General features: G+C 36.7%; 1 protein-coding gene across 2 annotated transcripts in view; it reads left to right on the forward strand.

The window, feature by feature from the left end:
• ARFGEF1 (ARF guanine nucleotide exchange factor 1) overlaps positions 1 to 25,559 on the forward strand; it is a 90,884-nt gene that overhangs the window by 55,731 nt on the left and 9,594 nt on the right. For both annotated transcript variants that reach the window (XM_071554399.1, XM_071554398.1), the window contains 19 exons: positions 185 to 386; positions 1,459 to 1,570; positions 2,729 to 2,934; positions 3,035 to 3,119; positions 3,636 to 3,807; positions 4,950 to 5,101; positions 8,506 to 8,634; positions 11,687 to 11,845; positions 12,200 to 12,350; positions 16,003 to 16,093; positions 17,154 to 17,194; positions 17,283 to 17,452; positions 18,094 to 18,245; positions 18,406 to 18,578; positions 19,567 to 19,727; positions 20,342 to 20,472; positions 21,303 to 21,432; positions 22,340 to 22,475; positions 22,562 to 22,700. In XM_071554399.1, coding sequence (XP_071410500.1) covers positions 185 to 386; positions 1,459 to 1,570; positions 2,729 to 2,934; positions 3,035 to 3,119; positions 3,636 to 3,807; positions 4,950 to 5,101; positions 8,506 to 8,634; positions 11,687 to 11,845; positions 12,200 to 12,350; positions 16,003 to 16,093; positions 17,154 to 17,194; positions 17,283 to 17,452; positions 18,094 to 18,245; positions 18,406 to 18,578; positions 19,567 to 19,727; positions 20,342 to 20,472; positions 21,303 to 21,432; positions 22,340 to 22,475; positions 22,562 to 22,700 — 2,692 coding nt within the window. The remainder of the gene's footprint in view (positions 1 to 184; positions 387 to 1,458; positions 1,571 to 2,728; positions 2,935 to 3,034; positions 3,120 to 3,635; positions 3,808 to 4,949; positions 5,102 to 8,505; positions 8,635 to 11,686; positions 11,846 to 12,199; positions 12,351 to 16,002; positions 16,094 to 17,153; positions 17,195 to 17,282; positions 17,453 to 18,093; positions 18,246 to 18,405; positions 18,579 to 19,566; positions 19,728 to 20,341; positions 20,473 to 21,302; positions 21,433 to 22,339; positions 22,476 to 22,561; positions 22,701 to 25,559) is intronic.

Below are 25,559 nucleotides of genomic sequence, written 5' to 3' on the forward strand. Positions count from 1 at the left end.
AATTATTATTTATTTTCCCGATAAAAATAAAAGCAGAATATTTATATAAAAATAAATACATCATTGAAGGTAACCCCAGTAACTTTTCAGAGCCTTCAGAAAGAATTTTAAAAATAAACTATGATGTTAGGCTTTTTTCACTGTGTGTATTTTGGATGTATGTAACCCTTTCCAATTCCAATAGGCCAAGAAAAACCCACTGAACAGGACAGCAATGAAACCAAACACCCTGAGACAATTAACAGATATGGAAGCTTAAATTCCTTGGATTCTACTGCTTCATCGGGAATTGGCAGTTACAGCACACAGATGTCTGGCACTGACAACCCAGAGCAGTTTGAGGTCCTAAAGCAACAAAAGGAAATAATAGAACAAGGAATTGACTTGTAAGTGCACTTTTATCACGCCAGGAGGGTGGATTCTTTTGGAGCTATGAAGATTCCTAGGTTTTTCTTCCTTCTCCTCATAGATACTCATCTTGTGTTAGGAAAATGCTCTGGATGTAACAGCACTTCTCTGGTGAAAGAGTGCTGAATGGTGTCCGCTTTGGAGCCTGTCAACAGTGTTTTGTGTTAACCTAATTCCTCACAGCTAGAAGATGAGTACTCTGAATGTTTGTTCTTTTTTTTCTCCAGACCTGCTTGTCTAAAAATAAGGTTTTCATATTTGGATAAGAAGAACATTGAACTTGTGATCAGCTGAATATGACCCATTTTAACGTACACATTACTGATGAAAGTGCCTATATGCTTAACCTGATGCTTGCTTCTGATTAATTAACTTGTAATTAGAACTGGAGGATAGTGTAATTTCTCAGTGCAGTCTGACATGAATCTTCTGTGTGATTTCAGCTTTATCACCTTAACCTCCTCAGTGAGGTGCATTTATGCAAAAATGTAAGTTTTCTGTCATGTGGTTCTGGGGCCCTGAACAAACATGCCTTAGTCCTTTAGGGTTTCAGTTCCTTTCGGTTACCTGGTTTCTTGTCTTGTACATTTCCATTCCTACAGGCAACTCATGGATTTCTTGATTGGTCCATACAGATCAACATAAAAATCAACAGAGCATAATTGTTCTTTCCAAGCCAAGACCTTGCTGTCTTTGTGGAATATTTTTTCTTGACGAGTGCCAGAGTAAATAATAGTGTTTAACTCTCTTTACTGAGAGCTGCCTGGATGCCATGCTGGCAATTACGTTGCAAAGAGGAAGAGGAGGCTGTTTTCGGGGGAACAACAACAAAAACAAGCAAACAAAACGCACATTATCCAATGATGATGGAAATAATCATAGAAAGAACAGCTCGATCCATCGAATGCAGTTTGATAAAGGAAAAATATTTACTACATAGATTTTTCAGGACCTCATCTGAAATTACTGAATCTTCTTACTTAAGCTGATATAGCTTTGTGCATGGGTAAAAGGGTTAACCCTTATTCCATCCTGATCTTGATTGTACAGATTCAATAAGAAACCAAAGAGGGGGATTCAGTACCTGCAAGAACAAGGAATGCTTGGCACTACCCCGGAAGATATTGCCCAGTTCTTGCATCAAGAGGAAAGATTAGATTCAGTAAGAAAACTGTTTTCCTGATGATTGATTTTGCTCATGCAGATGTGTTTATACTAATTGCAAATCACTTGATAGTGTTTTAAAGTGTGTAGTGTTACTGTACAGTGAGGAAAAGAAAACTTGTCTCTTTTAAAATTTATAAGCTTGAGGAATGCATTAGAGCTATACCCTGTACTGTGCACACCTGCAGTTCAGTGACGTGTAAAGGAAAACACTGACCTGCTTGAGCTGACTCAAAACTTGTACTTAGTTACTTGTATAGCTAGAAGCAGCTTAGTAAATTGTATATACTTTAGTTCCAGTAAGGAATTGCTGGAAGTATCTGTCTTTCAGAGATGGATTAAAAATAATGTGGTGCAACAACATTAAAAGCACTCTTTTCTGCTTCCCAATGGAAAGTTTTTTAATCTAGATTAGTTCTTTGATTTTATTTACAGCTAGCAGTTACTGCTGGACTTGGAAGGGTGCTGCAATATCTGGCTGAGGAGGGTGGGAGTATCTGTGGTAATATTCTCATGGAAAACTCAGCTTTCTGGAACAGCAGTCTGCACCACTGTGCTTAGTACCCACCCCCATTAGTGCTCACACTTGCAGCTGTGGCTAAACACAAATTTGAGTATTGAAACTTAGAATAAGACATCAAAACAAATTTTTTAACCTCAGTTTACATATAGATATACAGGCATCTTTATCTGAGTGCTTGTTACGTTTCACTGTACCATGTTGCATTGACAGTGATCAACATGGTTGTATTTGAGCATCACTTGCATCTATTTGAGATCTTCACCTAGGGAATAAAGTTGAGTTCAGTAACCTTTTCATTCCTGTAGTAAGCTTCCTAACTACAAAAATCATTATAACAAAGAACAATCATTGGTAATATTAACTTTGTATTGTGCACATGTGGAGTTCATCTAATGAAAAAATTGTATGTAAGTAAAGCCAGAGAAGGATGAATGTAGGCAGATATGTATGAGCTTGTAAGAGCATTATGATGGAATATATGGCCAAAATACTTGGCTTTAGAGAGTAGAGGAGAAGCAGGAGCATGTCTTAGTTAACATACAGGCCTCTCTGAGAGATACTTGACTCTGTTTTAGTTTGGGGTATTTTTCCAAGTATAAATGCACTAGTTTGCCTTTTCTGTTCTTATTTTAGACTCAGGTTGGGGAGTTCCTGGGAGACAATGATAAATTTAACAAAGAAGTCATGTATGCATATGTAGACCAACACGACTTTTCAGGAAAGGATTTTGTTTCAGCTCTGCGCATGTTTCTAGAAGGATTTCGTCTTCCAGGAGAAGCTCAAAAAATTGATCGGCTAATGGAGAAATTTGCTGCTAGATATTTAGAATGTAACCAGGGGTAAGATGTACTTTGTCTTCAAAACTTTGGAAAGTTGAATAATTAGTAAAAAATCCTAATAAATTAAATTTGCTGTTCTTTTTCTCCTTTTTGCCTTCAGGCAAACTCTTTTTGCTAGTGCAGATACTGCGTATGTTTTAGCTTACTCCATTATCATGTTGACAACAGACCTTCACAGTCCACAGGTATGTTGTTGGGATAAATATTTGTGCAATCCATAGATATGTAACTTTCAGACTTTGTGACAATGTAGTTGTAAAAGGTTGATGTCCAATTTAACACCAATATGTGTGTGAGAAGTAAAGTAGCTTATGGTTAGCAGTTTTGTGTTTCATGTGCTTTGATATTTTAATGTTCTTTTGTTTAAGCCTTCTGTAAGATAGTTTGGTCTGTATGACAAGATAAAGCACTTTTATTCTTTTTTTCCTTTTTTTTTTCCTTTTAATTTTTATAATATATGTCTAATTGATCTGTGGCTCCTACCACATGTTTGAGTGGTAGAATGTCCTCATGCACTTGTATTATTTTGTAGATTTGACAGTGTAGTCTTGCATGTATTGAGTACTTAAAAATGCCTTGTGAATCAGCAGGTTTGTCCTTGATGGTAACCTTTCATCTGCTGGGCAGTTTTATAGACAGCATTGCAACTGCAATGAGCTTGCCTCATTTGTTGATATTTACAGTTACTCTCTGGATTTCAGGTTAAGAATAAAATGACAAAAGAGCAATACATTAAAATGAATAGAGGTATCAATGACAGTAAAGATCTGCCTGAAGAATATTTGTCTGCTATATATAATGAAATAGCTGGAAAGAAGATTTCGATGAAAGAAACGAAAGAATTAACAATACCCACAAAATCTAGTAAACAAAGTAAGTAGTTGCAATGTTACCGTTCTTCATAGTTTGGCTTTTCAGTTTCATGAAGTTCCTTTTAGAACGAGAGTTGAATGAAGCAAACACCACTCACTTAACTCAAAATGAGCCCTAGCTTCTAATTTTATCTCCTTTTCCTTTTAACATAAATGCATGATGCTCCTTTAGATCTGTGTTAAATGCAGCTGCTGATTTTCACTTCCCTTTGCATCTGAATTCCTGGCAGTCATGACCATAGAGAAGGCAGGGTTTGCTGTTGAACAGCAACACAGGGAAATCTGAGGGCTCTATGAAACGTCATTGATAGGCATAGTGCAAAGCACACACAAGGTCAGTCTTCTGCTTCTAGGAACCATCGCAATTTCCTGTAACAACCAGTCTGTCATCTTCAAAAATTTTGCAATATTTGGTTCGTAGGCACTATTTTATGCACTTACAAAATTAATTACCTTTTCCACTCTCATATACCAGGAAAACTTTTTGTGTTTGGCACAGCGTAATGATTCGGGTGTTATCATTCTAGCTTTTCTACAGAGAGCATTGAGAGAGACTTGACTTCTTCCCAACATATTTATATACTTTTAAATCCTATGTTAGCCTTATGAACAGGTTGCTTACAGGAAATTTGCATCTGGAATAAAGAATCCCTCTTGTTTTCAGTATTCGTTCAATTAATGTAATGTTTTACTGTAATTTTTGAAAAGCTGGTTATTACTTGGGTTTCACTCTCGATGAGATGGAGGTTCTGTTATGGAAATAACAAGGTGATTAATGTAGTTCTCCCTCAGAAAAAGGATGTCCAGTTATTTTTATTGTTATTTTCTGTGCCAATGGATTACTATGAATTGTCTCTTCACCCTGAATTTGGCTTAGGGAATATGATATTTATGCTGTCATTTTAGGCAATGGAGAAGAAATTCTATAAAGGTTTAAAGGAGGTTATATTTCCTATCAAGTTTGCCTTAAGTTAAATTTTATCTGTATTGTAAAAGAAGTATCTTGCTGGTGGGGCAATTTCAAGAAGTGAAGTAAATAAAGTTCATTTGAGTCTTGCACTTAACGAAAAACATAAAATAATTATATTTCTAAAGACACCACTGCTAAAGGTGCACAAATAAAAGGAAAAAATGTGTTTACAGGTGTTGCTAGTGAAAAGCAGAGAAGACTCCTATATAACTTGGAAATGGAACAAATGGCTAAAACAGCTAAAGCTCTTATGGAGGCAGTGAGCCACGTTCAGGCCCCTTTTACTAGTGCAACACACCTGGAGCATGTGAGACCCATGTTTAAGGTGAGATACATGCTTAATATATAGAATATCACAGTTTCTTAATACAAAGTACTGACTTGACAAGATTTATTAAAAATCCTAAAGATTTGCATCTGCTATAGTTTTTTCATTTTGTAACTTATTTAAAATTACTACAGAAAAGAAAGGATTTTGAGCCTTCTAATGTACTTTCATTTACCTTGGAATTTAAGAAGTTTCAGTCCTGATGGAAGCAGCATCGTTATACAATGAAGGAATTACAAGGAGTATGTTAAGGGGGCAAAAAGTATGAAGACTGGTTAAAATTTTTAAATTATAGGATTTTTATTTCAGGTGTAGAGATATAGTCGAAAACCAGATTTCTAATTTTGATTCATTGTTCTTACTGCTTGTAAGGGAGGTTACTTAATAGCATTTGCCGGGGGCAGTTGTCAGAACAAACTCTTAATCTGATGTTGTCTGTTGCAACTTAGTATTTTAGAAAAGCTTAGACTCTCATCTGGTTTAGGGGGAGGTAACTGGACCTGTATTAAACTATTACTCTTAACATCTATCTTTGCCATTGTACAGGTACTAATATGTCTGCATCCCAAATGTGTTTTCCATACCAGTGATTCAGAGTGGTAGATACAGAGTCATTCAGTAGCGTATGATGCCTCAGTGTGCTCTTGGATATGGTCTCTGGCATAACTAACTCATGGCAGTTACCTCCCACTACAATAAATTGTTGTGCCCTTACTGTGTGCTCTCATTTGTGGCCCTTGTGCAAGTCATGGCCCTCACATGACTCCTTTGTGAACTACTCCAGAGAGGTAGAGTCTCAGACCATTGCAATAAACAAACGGTTCCCTGGAAGCTGTGAGGTCCGGTGGGGCTCCAGGCCCAGACTCAAGGATCATAGAATCATTTAGGTTGAAAAAGACCTTTAAGAACTTTGAGTCCAACTCTTAACTCAGCACTGCGAAGTCCACCATTAAGCATGTCCCTAAGTGGCTTATTCACACATCTTTTAAATACCTCCAGTGCTGGTGACTGCACCACTTCCCCGGGCAGCCTGTTCCAACATTTTTCATCTCTTTCCTTGTAGAAATTTTCCTGGATATCCAATCTAAGACTCCCCTGGTGCAACTTGAGATCCTTTACTCTTGTCCTATCACTTATTATTTGGGAGAAGAGACCGTCTCCCACCTCCTTCACCAACTTTACTGCCCTTCTCTGGGCACACTCCAACACCACAATGTCTTTGGTGTCATGAGGGGTACAGAACTGAACACAGTGCCCGAGCTGCAGCCTCGGCAGTGCCCAGTCCAGGGGAATGAACGATCACTGCCCTTGTCCTGCGGGCCACACTTGCTGATACAGGCCAGGATGCCACCGGCCTTCTTGTCTGCCTAGGCACACTGAGAATCTAGCTGTGAGATTGCTGTCCATGGGGCAAACTTCTTAGTCCTTTGTCACCTTATTAATAATACTAGCAAAGCACCCTGTTTGTAAAGATGAACACTGAATGTAGCCTTTTTAAAAGATCTGCTTTCAAGGTGTCACTTGATAAAGGTATACTGTACATCCTCACTTGAATTCTTTAAGGCTGAAATGAAGTCACCTACATGCAGACATCTGTAAAATTCAGTCTATTTTTCCTTAAGATACCAGCCCTAGTACTTCCTAGCTTTAGTATCCGAAAAGTACATTTGCAAAATCCATTTTCAAAGAATGAAATACGAAGCATCAGGGTAAATTAACACCTTTAAAGTCTTTTGTGAAGATGATGAGAATTAGAAGTCTTCTTGCTTGAGGATGTTCATGAACTAAAGTACTGAGGACAGTAATGTGTCAAACAGAGAGCAGTCTTCTCAAAAAAGTGAGAAACATGAAATCTAAATACTGAATTTCACATCTTCTTATTTAGACTCCTAAATTTTTATTTCAGCAAAACTTTATGAATTTCTGTGTGGCTCACCTATTGATGTCCATGTAAAATTGATCATTATAACTGTATTTACAGCTAGATTTGCTAAATTATTAAAACAGAGCAAAAATTCACTTCATCACCCACCTTAGCAGCCCAAAATTGGTTGTCTGTTTTTGAGGCTTGAATTTCACACTTAGTGAAATAGTGTATCACAAATAACTGGATGGATCTAGTTAAAAAGCACACTGTAGAGATCATTAGATAGTTCTTAAGAGTGTTCTTCACTTTTGTGATTTTTAAGATTAGCTTTGGTTTCAATAGGAATGAAAAATTAGGAAGAGAAGAAACATACATTTCTGAACATAAAAATCACAGAATAGTTTGAGTTGGAAGGAACCTTGAAAGGTCATACAATAGGGAATTAAATCCTGGATCTAGGCAATCATGTAATGTCATTAATACTGTCCCTGTTACCTTTTGGTATGTGCAAGTTCTAAATGATTTTCTGAGATAATGCATTTGAAATTGCTGGGTTAAATTAAACCAGAGCTCTGTGGTGCATCATTTTATTATGAATTTAAGTGTGAGATCTGTGCACCTTGCTGTGCCCATTGACTATATTTCATCTGGGGTGACTTGACTTAAAATGATTTTGAAAATTGTTCTGGGTAGTGTGGGGTTTTCTCTCCATGACCACATGTGTTTATGGCAGGTTCCCTCTGCATCTTCTGATTGTTTTTTCTGCCTGTGGTAGAGGGAGCCTTCACCACAAGGACAGGACCTTGTAGACACTTCCACAATAACTAGTTGAGTGTATTGCTCCTTCAGTTCCAGCTGAGGCAAGGGAGATGGGGAACATCCGCAGTGACTTAGATACAAGAAGATGGAGGGATTAGGGCAACAAAATTAAGAGCAGAGACATAAGGCAAGAGTCATGTCCTGCTTTTGTTGTTGTCTTACCATAATTTTAATGGAATTAATAAAGTTAGCCCTATTTTCTCTGCCTTCTTTTTTTCCTTCTGGTATTATCAGGACAAGTGAGTCTTTCTTAAGTACAGACTTTTCATCATAAATGAATCTGTCATGTGCTCTGTTGATTTTTGTAATAACTATTGACCCTTTCTCTGCTTCTCAGTGCAAAGATAGAGGTTATCCTGGGAATACTAAGGCTCTAGTAGACATCTAACTGACATAGGTCTAGGGTTTGTTTTTTTTCAACAATCTAAGGATGATTGTGTGTGTTGGTTGATGAGGGAGAGGGTGGAATGCTTCTGAGGGGAGTGCCAGTCTGCATTACTTCTGTCCCATTCTGTGTCTCAGGTCTCATCTAACCATACTTCGTACTGTTCCGTGTCTCATGTCTATCCTATTTCCTTTTGCACAAAAGGCAACTTCAGGGGAATGATGTGAATTAAGGATGGAATTCATACTCTAGCAAGATGTTTATAACATTCCCTTCACATACTAACTTAACTAAGTTACTAATATAACACTTCCTTTGCATGTGTTCCAGTTGGCGTGGACGCCTTTCCTGGCTGCATTCAGTGTGGGTCTACAGGACTGTGATGACACCGAAGTTGCCTCTCTTTGTTTGGAGGGTATACGGTGTGCAATCCGGATTGCTTGCATTTTCAACATTCAGGTAAGAAAAAAAAGATTGAGACAATACTTTGATTTATGTACCAGCAAAATGTTAGTGGGGGTTCTAAGAGTTCTTGTTGCTGAAGTTATGCACTGCAATACCTAGAGGCAGCCTCCTTCTACTGTTACTTACATGATCTGATATTTAACTGGAAGTGTAAAACGAAGTGACCTTTATTTTTCCTGGTGTTTCGTGGTAAGTTCTTCCATGCCTATGTACTGAATTTTTGTTCCCCTGCAAGCTGACTGCTTTTAGGTCAAAATACTCTTTTTAACTTTGTTACCAAAAGCTGTTTAGCTTTGTTGTGGTGTTTCCTTAAAAGGAGTCTGTCCTAAGTAAAATAGTATCTCTGTGAACTGTATTTGAGGTATTGTTCTCAACTTCAGAGAGATTATACTAATACAAGATTTTAACAGTTATGACACTGGAAATTTCATTCCTAACGTGATGCATGAATGTATTTTGCATTAAGCGCGATGCCAAGAGTTCCAGACTCTCTGGCTCCAGAGGGTAATTCTGATTAAATTTGGGCACTTTTTTGGCTTTTTTTTTTCATTTAAAAAACCTTGGTAGTTAAGGTGTAATTGTATTATTGGAGATTATTAGTTAATAAATGGAATACTGGTCTGCTCCAAGTCCATCGTAGGGATAACTGAAGAGAGGGACAAGCAAAATTCATGTGTTTGACATTGTGTTATTTGATGTGTACATTGAAAACATAGAAAAATTAAAGACCAATCAACAACCTTGTAAGACTTATTAGTAAAAACTGTTGATTTTGATGTCATGTGATAGTGAATGCTTGCCTTCCTTCTCCCCTTGCACTTGTATTTGGTAAATTAGATACCTTTTTTATCACTAATGGGGAAAGTCACATTAGGACCTCTTATAAAAGATGTGCTTAAAAAAAAGCCCATTTGAGATCATATAAGGTTTCCTTCCTCTGTCTTTCCACTTAATTTCTGCACCACCACCACCTGCCCCCAAACTAAACAGCCTTAAAAATTTGATTAACAAAGCCTTCCCTGGATCCTGCAGCTGTTCAGTGAAATTGGCATTGCTGTTATTTTTGTTTCTAATCTGCAAAAGTGAAACTGGTACAAATACCAGTTTCAGCAGCTACAGAGTTTAACTCCCAGTCTTAGAGTTGTCTGCCTTGCGTGGGGAGGGCAAGGACATGTTTGCTGTAAGATCCCCATGCTTCAGTTGTACCCTTCGATTGACTTGGGTCAAACGTGAACTGGAGGTGTTCGAAAACCAAATTTTTAAATTTCAGAAAATGAGAAGTGTTGCTTTTGAATTTTCTATACAAACTGTATTCCTCCTTTGTTTCCTGTGGGAATTCTGCTTTGTCAATGTAATGAAAAACTGTCCTGGTTTGTTGATGATCTCAATATACTACAGGCCTATTCCATTGCGCGAGGTCCTTATTAAGATGATGCGTTGTCTGACTTCAGAGGCCACACAGCTCTGGTGGTTAGAAGGAGACTGGCAAATCTGTACTTGAGCTGATTGAAGGATCGTTTCTGTTGGAATTAAGTTTTTCTTCATGTGCTTAACCAGTGCTGACAACTTTTCTGTTTCACTGAATAAACGTACAGAAATTAAGATTGGTATCTAATAACAGCTTACCATTGGTTTATGCATTTTGAGAGATAACAGAGAGAGCTGGATGCCTTTAGTTTTTAAAAGCTTTCAGAATATACAATATAGTTTAAGCTATGCATGTTTACCTCTAAAACCTCAGTTATAGATTCTGTTTATAATTATTTATAATCTATATTTTAATCTTAGTGTCACACAGTCTGACTTAAACATCTGAGCCAAGATAGCTATCAAAAGGATGTACTTAATCTGCTTATATCATCTGGTTTCAATTTTTGGATGATGGACACATTGTTTAGTTGTTTTTTCTCCTACTTTGATGGTGTAGAAGTGACAGAGGGGGAATATGAACATGTAGGACTGAAAACGTTTTCTTCTAGTAGAAGATGCATAGTTTGTAGACTCTAAAGCTTCATTGCTGAGTACACTTTCTTTGAAACTTCTATTTTTCTGTGCTTAGACTTTGTTTGCTATGCCTTTGCCAGCATACCCTGCTATAGTAGTTGGGTTTGAACATGGCAGACACACTGTGTGGCTCTATGATAATTCATCCTTTCTGTCATTGCCCAGAGCCGTGGTGTTCACATTTTCTCTGTGAAACAAGCATTCTTCCTGGGATTTTTTTTAATATTTTATATTTGATTGTAGTGTGCTCAGCCATTTTTTTACTTGAAAAGAGCCTTAAATATCCAAGCAGTTAAGTATATTTTGTAATTGTAATTTGTTTATCTGATGTACAACCATTTCACTCATACATAACAAGACAGTAAAACACACTTTGTGAGCTCAAGTGTGATCTCCTTTTCACTGTTTTAATTGGCTCATATGAAATTTGAGGAGTTCCCTTTGTGGTTTATAGAAAAACATAAAAATTGGGTAAACTACATGTGGAACTCTTGTGAGATAGATTTCATCTGTCTAGATTATAATCTCTTGCTGTTTACCTGCCCATGACTCTTGCCTCAGAAGATTCCAAGGTGCTCCAAACGATGTGGATTAAATCAAATAGGGTTTGAGCAGTTCTGTGGCATTGGCAAAAACATGCCTTTTTAGATACATTATGTAGATTCTGTTGACAAAAAAATCCTGCAACTAAGGCAGCATTTTCAGAGTAGGTCTGAGTATAGTACAAGAATACTAAAAGCTTAGCTAAGTAGCCACATTTATTTTGAAAGAGCATCCAGTTCCCCCACAAAAGACCAAACTAGAAACCTAACAACAACCTATGTGTTCTCTGCTGTCAGACATTACACTTCATGAGTAGGAGGAGCCTGGTTTTATCCAACAGTTTATTGTAGAAGAACATGAGATGTTTTCACTATGCTTTGGAAATTCAGTTGTAGCAAGAGAAAGACAAATGGTATAGTTCATGAAATCACACAGACTGCTCTAAGAGCAAGAAACAAAATACTTACGAGACTTTTGTTCTTTTCCCTCCCATTTGTAGCTTGAAAGAGATGCCTATGTTCAAGCATTAGCAAGATTTACATTACTTACAGTAAGTTCTGGTATTACTGAAATGAAGCAGAAGAATATTGACACCATTAAAACTCTCATCACAGTGGCTCATACAGATGGAAACTATTTAGGAAATTCCTGGCATGAGGTAAAAGCCATTTGTACTTAAACTGTAAGAAAGCATGTTTACTGATTTTGAACACAGCGGTGTACTTGTTTGTGCATAAATACAGTGCTTTTTAGGGAGGTGCCAAGTATATACTTTCGTGCATACATTATGCAGCCAATTAAAGTAGCAAAACGTCTCTAAGTGAGAAATAAAATTGTGGCAGATGAATCCAATAGTATTGAAATTAATATTCATTTTAGACAGAACAAGAGAAATACTTTTCTGACCTTGAATGTTTAGAATTTTTTTTCTCCTAAAAATTTTAATTGATTTATTTATTACTATTTAAAGGTACTTTTTGTTGATAAACAACTTTGTTATCCTCTGAAATAGATTCTGAAATGCATCAGTCAGCTTGAACTGGCACAGTTAATAGGAACTGGAGTAAAACCTCGCTACATCTCAGGGACAGTGCGTGGCAGGGAAGGTTCTTTTACTGGAACAAAAGATCAGGCACCTGATGAATTTGTGGGCCTGGGACTGGGTAAGTAACACACATCATTCAACTGGTTTTGTTCACAGCTATTCAAGTTTGTCCTTTGTTTTCATTCTTGTTGGTTGTGAGATTCAGACAGAAGACCACGAAGTAGTCCTTGTAAAACTCTTAGGCTTTGAATAAATCTTTTGCAATTTCTGGAATATTTGGTTTGCTCTGTTAAATATTGCTAGAGTGAGAGAGTGGGAAATGTAAAAAAATTATATATTATTCATTACTATTAAAATATAACTGACCAAGTTAGAGTGGATCACAGATGGTGTAACCAGATTTAATAATATTGCAACATTGGTGTGCTAAGTATTCTCCCAAGCAAGCAAGTTAGTATGTGTAGGTTAAGCATCTGTTTCAAAGCTTTATGAAAAATATACAGAATTAAAACCAAGTTGGGAGATCAATTTAGCTTAAATTCTGAGATGCCATTTCTTTCCTGGTTTGTTACTTTGGTATCGAGTTGACCCAAGCACCAAAATTTATGCCATAAATGAGATGTTATTTCTCATCCTCCTAGAAATACATAGTGATCTTACCTTAAAATATCTTTAAAAGGGTGGGGGTTTTCTCGTGGGCTTGTTTGTTTGTTTTTCAGACAAGGGACACAGTTAAAGATATACAGATGTAGCATAATAGGAAACTCTAGAAGCATCAAAGTGTAAATGTGTAACTGTATTTGATTGAAAGAAAGTTTCAGTTTGTGTGATGCTCAGTATATCTCCTGCCTTTTTGAACTACACCCACAGCCAAGCAAAAGCTTTGTCTTTCCTCAGTTTCTTGTGTAACTTTTTTTCTTGAGTAGTAATGATTATTTTCCTGTTTTCCCTGGTCTTAGTCCCCAAACTAGTCCTAATCATGCAGCTTTGTGTTCTCCTCAGACAGTTTTTCTTCCTCTGCAGTCAGTATTTTTCCTTCCCTTCTGCTCTCCTTTGGCCTGCCTTTGTGTACTCACTTTGCCAAGGGCTGATGAAGGGAAAACTTATGCTTGGAAATGAATGAGTCTGCCAACATCTCATATACTGTGCTTCTTCTGCCTTTGTAATCTGCATCCTCCAGTTTAGTGTTCCCCAATGACCTATCCAACCTTGCCATATCGAAATGCTGGCAGTTTCTCTGTGCTGAAGTGACTGGCCTCTAAAGGTTTTAAATCCTAATAGCTCAAGAATGTAAACTGTAGTCAGGTGTCTATAAATCATTCTTGCTAGTCACTGGTGTAATGCAACTCATAAAGACTTTTTATTGCTGTCGACTGCATTTCTAAGGAAAATAGTTCATGCCCAAATGCATAAAGTGTCTCTCTGAATTGAATTTCTGGAATGCATATTACAGTGCACATATGGAAACTTAACAATTTTTTTCCCTTTTTTCTTTTTTTTTTCCTTTTGTTTAATAATATTGCTTCAGTTTCGTAGGAAAATGCCTAACTTATAGGAATTTGGTTTTCCTGCACTTAGGGGCTGTTACAACATTTTCTCAACTGTTTCATTTTTCTTCACTTTTTTCTGTAAATCGTGTTTTGCAGGCAGTTTAATTTTCTGTGATCACTCCAAAGTGTTCTTTGGAACTATGTGTTTCACACAACCTTTCTATAAACCTAAATTCCATTGGAGAACACATAGTGCCTACATCCATATATACAGACACATTTTAGAGGAAAACAGCTGTTTTAATTAGAGTTAGTGAAGTTGATCTTGTGGCACAGAATCTTCATCTTGCAAAGTCAGACATGGATAAACAGCAGCATTCACTCTTCTTGCTGCAGTTAATATGCATTTTTTTAAAAAATGCAAAAAAGCAACAGAACCAACTTCTAAGTCTCCTTGGCTCATTTCCTGCTTCAACAAGGATTCAGGTGTGGCTCTTCAGTCATCTGCATTTGAATGTCTTCATCTCGTGCATTATCTTCCTTTTTTTCTTTTACTTGGACATTCAAAGCATCACCAGCATGTGAGGTGGAAAAGCAAATGAATAAGCATCTATTCTTTTGCCTCTTTGGAAGGAATGTTGTCTTACTTGTAACTGTGAAATTCAGGTTTCTTCTATTCCAGTTTCTGTCCACAAGGTTGGAAGACAAAACCTGCAGCTGTGAGTAGGTCATAGCCAAAGTGTATTTCTTATCACAGAATCACAGACTATTCTGAGTTGGAAGGAACCCACAAGGATCATCGAGTCGAACTCTTAAGTCAATGGCCCACACAGGGGATTGAACCCATGACCTTGACATTATTACAACCAAGTTTTGACCAACTGAGCTTATGTAACCAGCAATCCTCTTTGGACAAGGGAAATCTGAGGAATCAGTTTTTCATAAATCATAATTATATAGGTGACTCTTTATGTTTCATTACAAGAGATTCATAAGTGTTAGAATGGAAGTCTGCTGTCCGTTCAGGTTTTCCAACACTCATTTTAACATCCTGCAATAGCAAGTAATTCTCATGTAAACTGACTGAGTTGGTTAGTGTTACCTGACTTCTTGGAGATAGCCCTTCAAATTCACTTCACACAGCTGCTCATTTGATGTGTTTCTTAGCTGACTCATTACCAAGCTTCAAGCTAATTGATACTGGCAGCTTGCGTGCTTACAAGAGAAGTCTTGATCAAACTCAGCAGTATTATAAGTTGCTGAAATACCAATATAAGGTTACATGTGTCTGCATGTACATACTGAAAGGTTGGTCCATAAGTGCCCTAGAAAAGTAATTCAGATGGGTCAGGTTATATAGATTGTCAGACAGCCATCTCCAGCCACCTCCAAGTGTGGATGGAGCACAGCGAGATTCGGAGGCAGATTTTTGAGAGACAGTCTGAAATAGGAGAACTTCTTGTCCCTGCAAATCTCTGAGAACAGAACTGTTGGCTTTCTTTCAGTCTTCTGTTCTCCCCTATCTTTCTGATAGGCTACCTAAGGGAAAAAAAACCCCTAAATATAGGGTATATGGAATTACCCAGAATAGTTGCAAGATTCCTCTCTTTTTTTAGTGGCTGTTTGAGGGGAGTTTAGAGATCACCAGAAATTTCAGAATTTTGCTCCCCGTCAGCAGTTTCTTAATATGAGATTTCCCAGATGTGGGTTACAGTTTCTAGCCTCCAAAATAAATGCTAATTTTATTCACAGATTTTTCTCACTATTGTGACTGTTTTGCTGTACTTGAGATGTAGCTGAAAGATGGAGTTTTGGTCAAAACTCTTCTCTGTGAATAGTTTAAAATAAAGCCTATCAAGATAGATTTAGTCGATGCTAATAAAGTGCGAAATATTCCCCTCTATGAGGTATTTTCTATCATACATTGTGTGTTTTCATTAGCAGAATTACCTAAGATTCATTGAAAGATGGAGAAAAATAGGGTTCTTGTGGTTTCTATTTTTTTCACTTGTGTCCGTTCATATAATTGCTTCCAAACATGGACAATTTTCTCAGACCAATCTAGTTTATACATTGATAGAGAATCCACTTAATGAGGACTTCAACCAACATGCAACTATTGACTGAGATGCTTAGCTCATGAAATGGAAATTAATAACATGCTTCTCTTTTTTGTGAATTAAAAGTATATTTAATTATACCTGTAGCGGCACTTCCTCTTTCTTCCCATCCCTTTCTGTGTTTATCACTTACCCATTTTTCAATTTTTGTTCACTGTAGTTGGTGGAAATGTGGATTGGAAGCAGATAGCAAGTATTCAGGAATCCATTGGAGAAACCAGCTCCCAAAGCGTTGTCGTTGCTGTGGACAGGTATTGTATTAAATTTGTTGTTGTGACCTCAAGCTTTTTAAGCACTACTTGAATACCCTGTGCTAAGAATGGCACATTATTAATTTTATATGAAAACCCTACATAAATAGTACCATATTAAAGTGCTTTTTTTGTGCTGGAGCGGTGCTTTCCCTTTTTTTTATGGATCATAAGTATTTTTGCAAGAAAGCACAGCTAAGATTAGGCAAGAAGCCTTGTAACTGGTAAAAAGATTACTGCAGGAGAGTGCAGAATGAAGTCTGCTGTGGTGTCTGGTGAATCTTGATTTGCTGTATGTAGTAACAGATAGTAAATCTCATTTTGTCTTAGTACAGAGATCATTATTGACAGACTCTTTTTCTAATAAATGTAATTACTGACTCCCTGCTTTCCTCTAGATTATGTAGATGTTGTTTGAAATGACCAAAATTATTATTCCAGTCTTCCTTTCAATGAATCACATTTATTTTATCTGGATTTGGCCAGGTGTAATACATATCATGAACATTCTTTGTTTATATTATGAAGTACTGATCAGACAGGAGCGTCAATGGCGCTTGTTTGCTCAGCATATAAGAAATCAGATCACCTTATTTTCTTACTGGTTGTCAAAGTAGATAAAGAGGTATCATTTTGAAGGTTTACAGACATTTCTGTTGTTGAGTATAGGCAGCAAGATCGATCCCAGTTCGATGAAAGTTGCCTTGTGGTAAAATCACATTCAGTGAACTGGAAGGTTACTGTCAAACTTCTAAAAGCCTTTTAGGTTTGCAGTGTCTCCCTGCTTCATACTGGAAAGTGTTTCAAATATCCACTTGTCATGGCAAATGGGAATTGGGCACTCTAGAGAAGTTTGACTTCTGTATTTGGGCAGGGTTGATAAAAACTTGTGACTGTATTCATCAATATTTCTTCACAATTAATAACTATTTTTGAATAAATAAAAGTAATCAAAAGGTCTCTATAGTTTAAAAAAATAACAACCTAAAGGAAACCTGAATGCATGTTTAATTGTTGCTTTTTTAATAAAAATTGTAATATTTTTAACTTCCCTTTACAGAATATTTACGGGATCTACAAGGTTGGATGGAAATGCTATTGGTAGGTTTTATCTCTTTCCCACCCCCCACCACTGTAAAATAATACATCTTGGAAAAATATTGCATTAAAATCTGTGGTCATTCAACAGTGGATTTTGTTCGCTGGCTGTGTGCTGTATCTATGGATGAGCTGCTGTCTGCTACCCACCCTCGAATGTTTAGTCTGCAGAAGATAGTGGAGATCTCGTACTACAACATGGGCCGGATAAGGTTACAGTGGTCTCGGATCTGGGAAGTTATTGGCGATCATTTTAATAAGGTAATGATTAATAAGGTTAATGATTCTACTACATGCTCCAGTTGCTGATACAAATTAATTTTACTTAGAGATTAGTTGGAAAAGCATATGCTCATCTGAATGAAACTGTTTTTATTGTCCTTTTATGTTAGAGGCTTAAACCAACAAAAATTGTAAAGCTGGAAAGGTGTGTGAGAAGGCAGAGGTACACAGTATAATAAATGTAAAAACAGAAGTATACATTGTTATTTATTGTGACATGAGTCTAGAACTGGCTGCCATTAGTTTTGTGTTAGAATTTTCATGGGTGTTTTATGAAGCTTGAGGTAAGATACTGTTTTCTATTCAAGTGTAAATGGACTATTTATCAGGTGAATGTCTGACCTGTGTTTTTAATAGAGCTACTGAAGTCTTTCTAGACAGCTTGCTTATTTTGAGAATGTTTTAAATGCCATGTTGTTTAATGTAGCAAGTAGCTGGTATTGGTATGGGATTATCGAATGCCATTAACAGTGTGGTTTGTGGAATTGGCTGCTGGTTAATTTTGGTAATTTTCCGGTACTGCTTAGTTCTCCATTATTATCAACTGTATGGGCAGCTCATGCTGAATCTGTAAGAATTCTGATGTAGGTTTACCATGCATTTCTATTCTACATTCTCAGGTTGGCTGCAATCCCAATGAAGATGTAGCTATTTTTGCAGTAGACTCATTAAGGCAATTGTCAATGAAGTTCTTGGAAAAAGGAGAGCTTGCTAATTTCCGATTCCAGAAGGACTTCCTAAGACCATTTGAACATATCATGAAGAGAAATAGGTAATAACATGCAATTAACTGAATTGCCTGGGATTGCATGCATAAACGTTTGCAATTAATGTTTCAAATTACTTCTGTAAAATCAATTGTTAGGAAATTATACTATTCTAATTGATTATGTAACTTAGTTTGAAAAAAACTATTTATTATCTTAATTTAGGTCTCCTACTATTCGAGATATGGTTGTACGGTGTATTGCACAGATGGTAAATTCCCAGGCTGCTAACATTCGTTCTGGCTGGAAAAACATCTTCTCCGTATTTCATCTGGCAGCCTCGGATCAGGATGAAAGTATAGTGGAACTGGCATTCCAGACTACAGGACACATTGTCAGTGAGTATGGACGATAGTCAGATGTCATGGAAGTGAGTGTTGCTCCAGAGCCCGAGAAGCTTTGTTAGGCTGTTGGCTCCACAGCCTGCATAGTAAATCCTGCTTCATGTCTTTAGAAATAGTGTTATACACTTCTCGACCAGTCTGCTGAGAAAATACTTAGGAAAGTAATGCAACAAGATCCTAGTTACTTGTCTGTCTTTATGGCTTAAAAAAGAAAAAGAATGTTCGTATCATTCTGTAGTAAAATGAGTCGGGCCTTAGATAATTTTACACAATGTGTACATTTTCATTTAAGTGAAGAATTTTGTGGTTTTTTCCCCCAAAGAGAAAGAAGTGTAGTCATTTTACTATTGCCCTGTCTTTTTCCTTGTTTCTGAATTGTGCTTTTGTATGGTCCTGTTTAGGAGAAAGTGCTGAGCTAGGTGGCACCATGATGATTTTAATTTTTTTTTCCTTCCCACTCTAATCTAGATCCCAGTCTTTAGGGACCATAACGGATCTCTTCATTCTGTCTCAACCTCTGCAAGTTCCTAAAACTTTCTCAGCATTGATGAAACATTTTTTTAATCCTCAAAAGTATCTATTTAAAAACAGGGCAGCATGTTGCAGAGAGAGAGGTCCATTAGTAGATGTAACTCCATGCTTCATGTAGCCCTCTTAAGCTCTGTGCACACAGTCTAGTGTTATACAGTAAGCCTGTCACTCTGGTCTTGCTTAACTGTTACATTTCCCTCCTTTAGACTAGATGCTACCTTAATTTATCTTAAACACTTAGGTACTGTCAAAATGAAATGCCCTCTAGGTGATTCTTTTTGGTAGAGCATTCTTCTGTTTTTTTCTCTTCAGTTTTTTTACTACTCAAGCATTTGACAGCATCAGTCAATAAACTGGTCTTTCATGACTTCTGTTACGGTCGGTTTGTATTAGAGTTAATATGTTTTAAAGCATGACGCTTTTTTCTCTTCTGTTCACACTTTTCTCTCAGCAATTGTGTTTGAAAAACACTTTCCAGCAACCATAGATTCTTTCCAGGATGCAGTAAAGTGCTTGTCTGAATTCGCCTGCAATGCAGCATTCCCAGATACCAGTATGGAAGCGATCCGACTCATTCGCCACTGTGCAAAATACGTATCTGACAGACCTCAGGTATAGTCTGTATTAACTAGATTCTAAGTGCTTTAATCTTATAAAGAAAAAAGACTTGTGCTAAACTTACTGGCTTCCCTTCAAATTTCATGGATTAATGAAAAGTATCTGCTATTCAGACACAGTAGGAGTATAAAATGCCACAAGCTTTGAAAGTATAAGCATTTTTTTTCTTCTATTTCCCTTTGCCCATCCCTATCCACCCAGTTCAGCTGGTGACTAGTGTTCCTGAGAGCTGTTGGAAATCAACGTATCTCAGGATCTGCTCTCTACTGAGAAATGTGTGAAGAATGGATAATGGCATAAGCAAAAATGCTTGAAGTCCTCAAGATATTATGGTAGAGCCTCACTTGCAGTGCTGTCTCCATAAAAATGACAGCAGGAGACTCGTATTGAACTACAAGCAAAAATCGGTGCTTGAATGTACAATCTCATTTCTTTTTAAGTTTATTCTTCATAATATACTTCCCAGTATTATTACTTTGATTGCCAGCTCCCCTGAAGTATCAGGGTACAGTACAGTAGAGATCATTATTTACAGTGCAGATCATGGGATCTTTTTAAGAATTTAACTTCTGTGACTCTCTTAAATAACCCTGTGTTTCCTTCTAAAGGCATTCAAGGAATACACAAGTGATGATATGAATGTAGCTCCTGAAGACAGAGTGTGGGTGCGAGGATGGTTCCCAATTCTCTTCGAGTTGTCCTGTATCATCAATAGATGCAAATTAGATGTAAGAACCAGGTAACAATCAGTATTCGTAATTCACATTTTAAAATGCTTACTTTAAATTTTAAAATAGAAACACGTCTTTTATTAAATGTAACCATCATAAAATCACTTACATATTTAATTTTTGTGATATCACTTCGTAAACACTATAAACACCTTTTAAACAGATGCTGGAATGTAGAAATTTAGTCTGTGTTCTTTGCATGTGACATTTTTATTTTCTGTTAAAATAAATAACAAAGTTCAGTAGTTGTGATTGCATTCTGTCTTGACCGTTATACTTACTCTGGGAATTTTAAAACTGGGTTTATACCATGATTCATTAACTGGTTGAGGATTGCAGGAACAGTTGAAAAAACTGAAGCTGCACTCTGATCTCATGTAAAACCTTATTTTCCTTGTGTACAGCTTTTCCTTTATAAAGTGTATTCAGTTGCAGCTCATGTGAAATATGAGAGGGTATTTACAAATAACTGTAAATTTACACATCTGTAAGTGAGCTGTACGTATGAACTCTGTAGCTGGTGAAGGTTAATACTTGTTCCTTCCTGGAAATATTTGTTGGTTTATTCTTGTGGTGCTTGGTAAAGAAGTTGCTTTCCTATTTTATTTTTAAGATACCACAGTTTTCTGGCTATTGCCTGTGACTATAAAGTGCTTTTTTTACAAGCTGATTTTCTACTTAATTTCTTTGTACTAGTGTGCCTGATCCACATCAGATCAAGGTATAATGTTGTCAACAGTATTTGAGTTTGTTGTTGCTGCTGCAGTTGGACATATTTGGTCTCGGGTATCTTGTCTTTCTGTAACTCTTAGTATATGTTGTTCTTTCTTCGTTTCAGGGGCTTAACAGTAATGTTTGAAATAATGAAGACATATGGCCATACCTATGAAAAACACTGGTGGCAAGATTTGTTTCGGATTGTCTTCAGGATATTTGACAACATGAAACTGCCAGAACAGCAGACTGAGGTGAAAAAAGTGGGAAAAGATAATTTACATGAGAACTATATTTACAGTGGAACACTTGTAACATGGATTCATCATGTAACATAAGGCAAACCTCAAAACTTGCATGGTTGACCTAGTGGCTTTATTTTGTTTTAATGACATTCTCTAGGCAGGTATGGTCACTTTTCTCATTTTTTTTTAAACCATGAGTGTCAAAGACCTAGTAATTTACACTATGAACAACAGAGGAATGGCATAAAATGAAATGTATGTGGGCTTCATGAGAATTGTAGCTTTTACATGAGATGTGTGGAATCTGAGACCTGCAACATGCTCGGTGGAGTGAGGCTTGTAATCAGCAGTGAAGTTACAATTGGAAGAAATAAGTTCTACTAGTTCAAAATTTTTGATTACTAACTTAAAAAAAGCCAAAACAGAAGCTAAAAAATCCCATAACCAACCCCAAAACAAGCAGAAAGCCTCTCAAAACCAGCACTGTGTTTTCACTGAACCGTTTTGACCTGCAAAACCAGAGCAGGGTACTGTTCTGACAAAGAATTGAACTGGATGAGGCTTAAAAATCTAAATTATGTATAAGTTATTATTATTAAAAGTTTGATCAAAATTGTGAGTTGTTTGGGTGACTTCCTGGCTGTTCGTGGAAGTACATGTCTCACTTTCTGAGTTTTTATTCTCTGGAAAATACTTAAACACAGCTTTGACATGATGTTAAATCATTGAGCTAGGATTAGACACTCAGGCAGTTGTCTGTAGTTTTTTTTAAACCTTCTCGCTAGTAAAGCAAAAGTTGGTGCTCCAAGTTTTGAGGGTTTTGAGATAGAGGAACAAATTGCATGTCACTAGGAAGCTATTCAAATTGAGTAAATACATGTATCTGTTGTAACTAGTCTTTCTCTTCCACTCCTAGAAAGCTGAATGGATGACAACTACTTGCAACCATGCACTTTATGCAATATGTGATGTATTCACACAGTATTTAGAAGTACTTAGTGATGTTCTTTTGGACGATATATTTGCACAGCTGTACTGGTGCGTGCAGCAAGGTAGGACTGTACCAGATTGTGTTCAAACAATGTTAACATTTTACTCTGTTGAATGTGAATAAACAAATACACTTTGTCTTTTGCAGACAATGAACAACTGGCACGATCTGGTACAAACTGTTTGGAGAATGTTGTCATCCTAAATGGTGAAAAGTTTACCCTAGAAATCTGGGATAAAACTTGCACTTGCATGCTGGATATTTTCAAAACTACAATCCCTCATGCGTAAGACAACTGCTAATACTTATACTTTGTAAAATAGTTCAACTAAATGACTTACTGATTTCAAACTCTCAGATATAAGTGGAGTGAATAAGGAGCTGTTACCTGTGGACTGCAGAGAAACAGACTTTCTTGGAATATAATGATAAATTAGGTGCTAGGTATACTGTTGTATTTTAGATTATAAACTGTTAAAACATAAAATACCATAGAGGAGATAAGTGGAAAAAACCCCAACCACCTCCAAAATGGCACTTGATTCAATTTTAAAATGTTGGATTTTTGGAGAAGTACTATGTGGTTTTTTTGTTTGTTTGTTATTTTCTTTTTTGCAATAGAATAATGCTATTGATAGGCAGACTTTGCTATGTGTAATTACACATGAAACTTTTCCCACTGTGGCAAAACAGGGATGGCAAACAAGATTTTCGGGCAAAGGAAAAGGGTGAGCTGTTTAAGGATTTTCCTTGCTCCAGAGACCTTCTGCTCCTGGAAGGTTTAAGTCTAGGAAAAGTAGTGTGGGAACTGTAACATTCTGTCTTTCCCTCAGTCTGTTCTTGCCAAACAGATGAAGTTTCTGTCAAGGAAGATAACTGCAGGTTGTGTAAAACTTCAAAGCTTTGTTTCCCACAGACCTGGGGGAAGGGAGATAAGAAAAGAAAGTAAGAACTGTAAAAGAGCAGCCTAGTGGCCATCTTCACATGCCTTTATGTGAGGCAGGATGTGTGTGTTTTGTCCCACCTGGCTGTGAATTCTCACAGCTGATTGTAGCATTTCCTATTTTGAATTAAAATTTCCTCAGTGTTCCAGTTATGGCTTAGTTCTCTGGTTACCTACCTGCATATCAGGTCTTATATCCACTGCACATCTTACAGATTTAAGTCTCTGTGGTGGATGATTAACTTCCATCATATGTTTCTGCAAGTCTTAAGTCTTTCTATGAAAATGATCTTATTTGGTAACTGTCTTTCCCGTCATGTTATTACTTGATGTGAAGCTTCTTGGAACAAGGCTGCACCTTACAGAGGAATATGTTACACACAGACATCATAGGGCAGACTAAGAAGAAATCATGCCCAGCATTATGCTAAAGATGAGGTTTTTTCCCCCTGTGCTACCAACACTGAGATGAAACACTACTTGTTTTCAAATCTGATATTATTACTTGTCCTGTATTAGTCAGCTGGTTCATAGCATTTGCTTCTGGGACCTAGTTCAGGCCTGAAGAAAACCGAAGCAAAAGGAACTTCTGCACATCAGTCTCCTTAATTTTTAGAGTTGTGTATCAGATAGCACTGTAAGAGGGCTTCATTAACAGATAACAACAGATTCATTCATTAGCAGATAAAATCTGTCATTACCTCACCTACTTTTTTATGTGAGTAGGTATGAATTAATTCAATCCAAAAATAATACTGAAATAAAGGTGAAACACTTGGGAGGTAGCAGGTATTTTTTTCTGCGTTTTAATAACTGCCAAAAATAAAATTTGAAATCTTGGATGTGAAAGTCGAGTTGAATTAGCCCTAACTTACTGTGTCCTATACTTGAAAATATTTTGAAGTAAATACTCAGTAGCAGAATATTTGCTTTGATTTCAGCATATGATAAAATGTAGGTTTCTGGGTATTCTTGTAGTTGAATATTAGAAACCCTTCCAGAGCAGCATTTTGAGTATCTTAATATTTAGACACATTCGAAGTACTCTTGTTGCCTTTAGTTACATCTGATTTGAAATATGTATATTATTCCCTTTGATGGTTATGGCACTTCTGCTTTTCAAATGGGTTATTTTTACTAGGAGAATATCTGACTCATTCCATAGATTTCCAGTTTTCTCCTTTTTTCATCTTTCTGTGCCTTCTTTTGAGAATTTCATTGTGTTATTCCTTCTTAAATTTCTGGGAGGTTCCCAGCTTTTGTGGATAAAGTAAATCTTAATTGGATTTTATAGGAGAGTAAATATGAGTATGTAATATGAGTATGTAATTCATCTCCTTATCCATTCTGAAAGTAGGCCTGCTCTTTTCCAAACAGTTGTTGGGTTGCAAAAAACTGCTCAAACAGTCTTTTCACTTTGACCATATTTGATTAAAACAGAAGCTTTTTAGATGAGTAAGAAAAGATATTATTGCAATATGCAGGTATTTGTTCATAATTTTATTGGGGACTTTGTACTTATCTTTTTTTCCTTCTCTTTCTGAGCTCCTAGGAGGATGCTTGTGGTTTTTATCTCTCTTTTTATGGGATCTAGTTCTTTTTTGTGACTCCTTATTTGGCTGACATTCCATATTTGTATTTCTTAGTCCCTCTATTAGCCTTATTTTTGCAACAGAGCTTTTCCTGCCCTCCCAGCCTTAGTTTTTTTATTACTTTTTTTTGACTGCAGTTGTAATGCTCAGCTTGTGGTGAAGGCTCCCTCCGTACTTAGAGAAAGTGGCAAATGATGCTTTTACCTTTGTTTACCTTTTACCATATCTGGAAGTAACACATTAGTTAATGTTGAATTGAAGACAGAGACAAATCGCACAGTGGTATAAATGCAACTTTATGGACTAGTGCTTTAATTACTGGTTGTCTTGAAATAGTTACTGTGAATCTGTGGAGTGTAAAGTATCTTCTGGCAGAGGTTCTTATTGATCAGGTGAGGTTACAATATGTTCTTTTTTAGTATTCATATAAAACATCTCCCAGGTATTATGTAACTAACTTCTTCAGTTTAAGAGCTGCAATATTGGCTGCAGGAATTCTGAGCTGCAGTATCAACCTCTCTTGGTTCTTGGCAAGTTACTTTCTTGCAGAGAGATGATCATATTTCCTTGTTTAGAAATTGTAGTAGTAGAATATACACTCAACTACCAA

This window comes from Pithys albifrons, chromosome 4 (genome assembly GCF_047495875.1).
Source record: "Pithys albifrons albifrons isolate INPA30051 chromosome 4, PitAlb_v1, whole genome shotgun sequence".
Classification (NCBI taxonomy): Eukaryota; Metazoa; Chordata; class Aves; order Passeriformes; family Thamnophilidae; genus Pithys; species Pithys albifrons.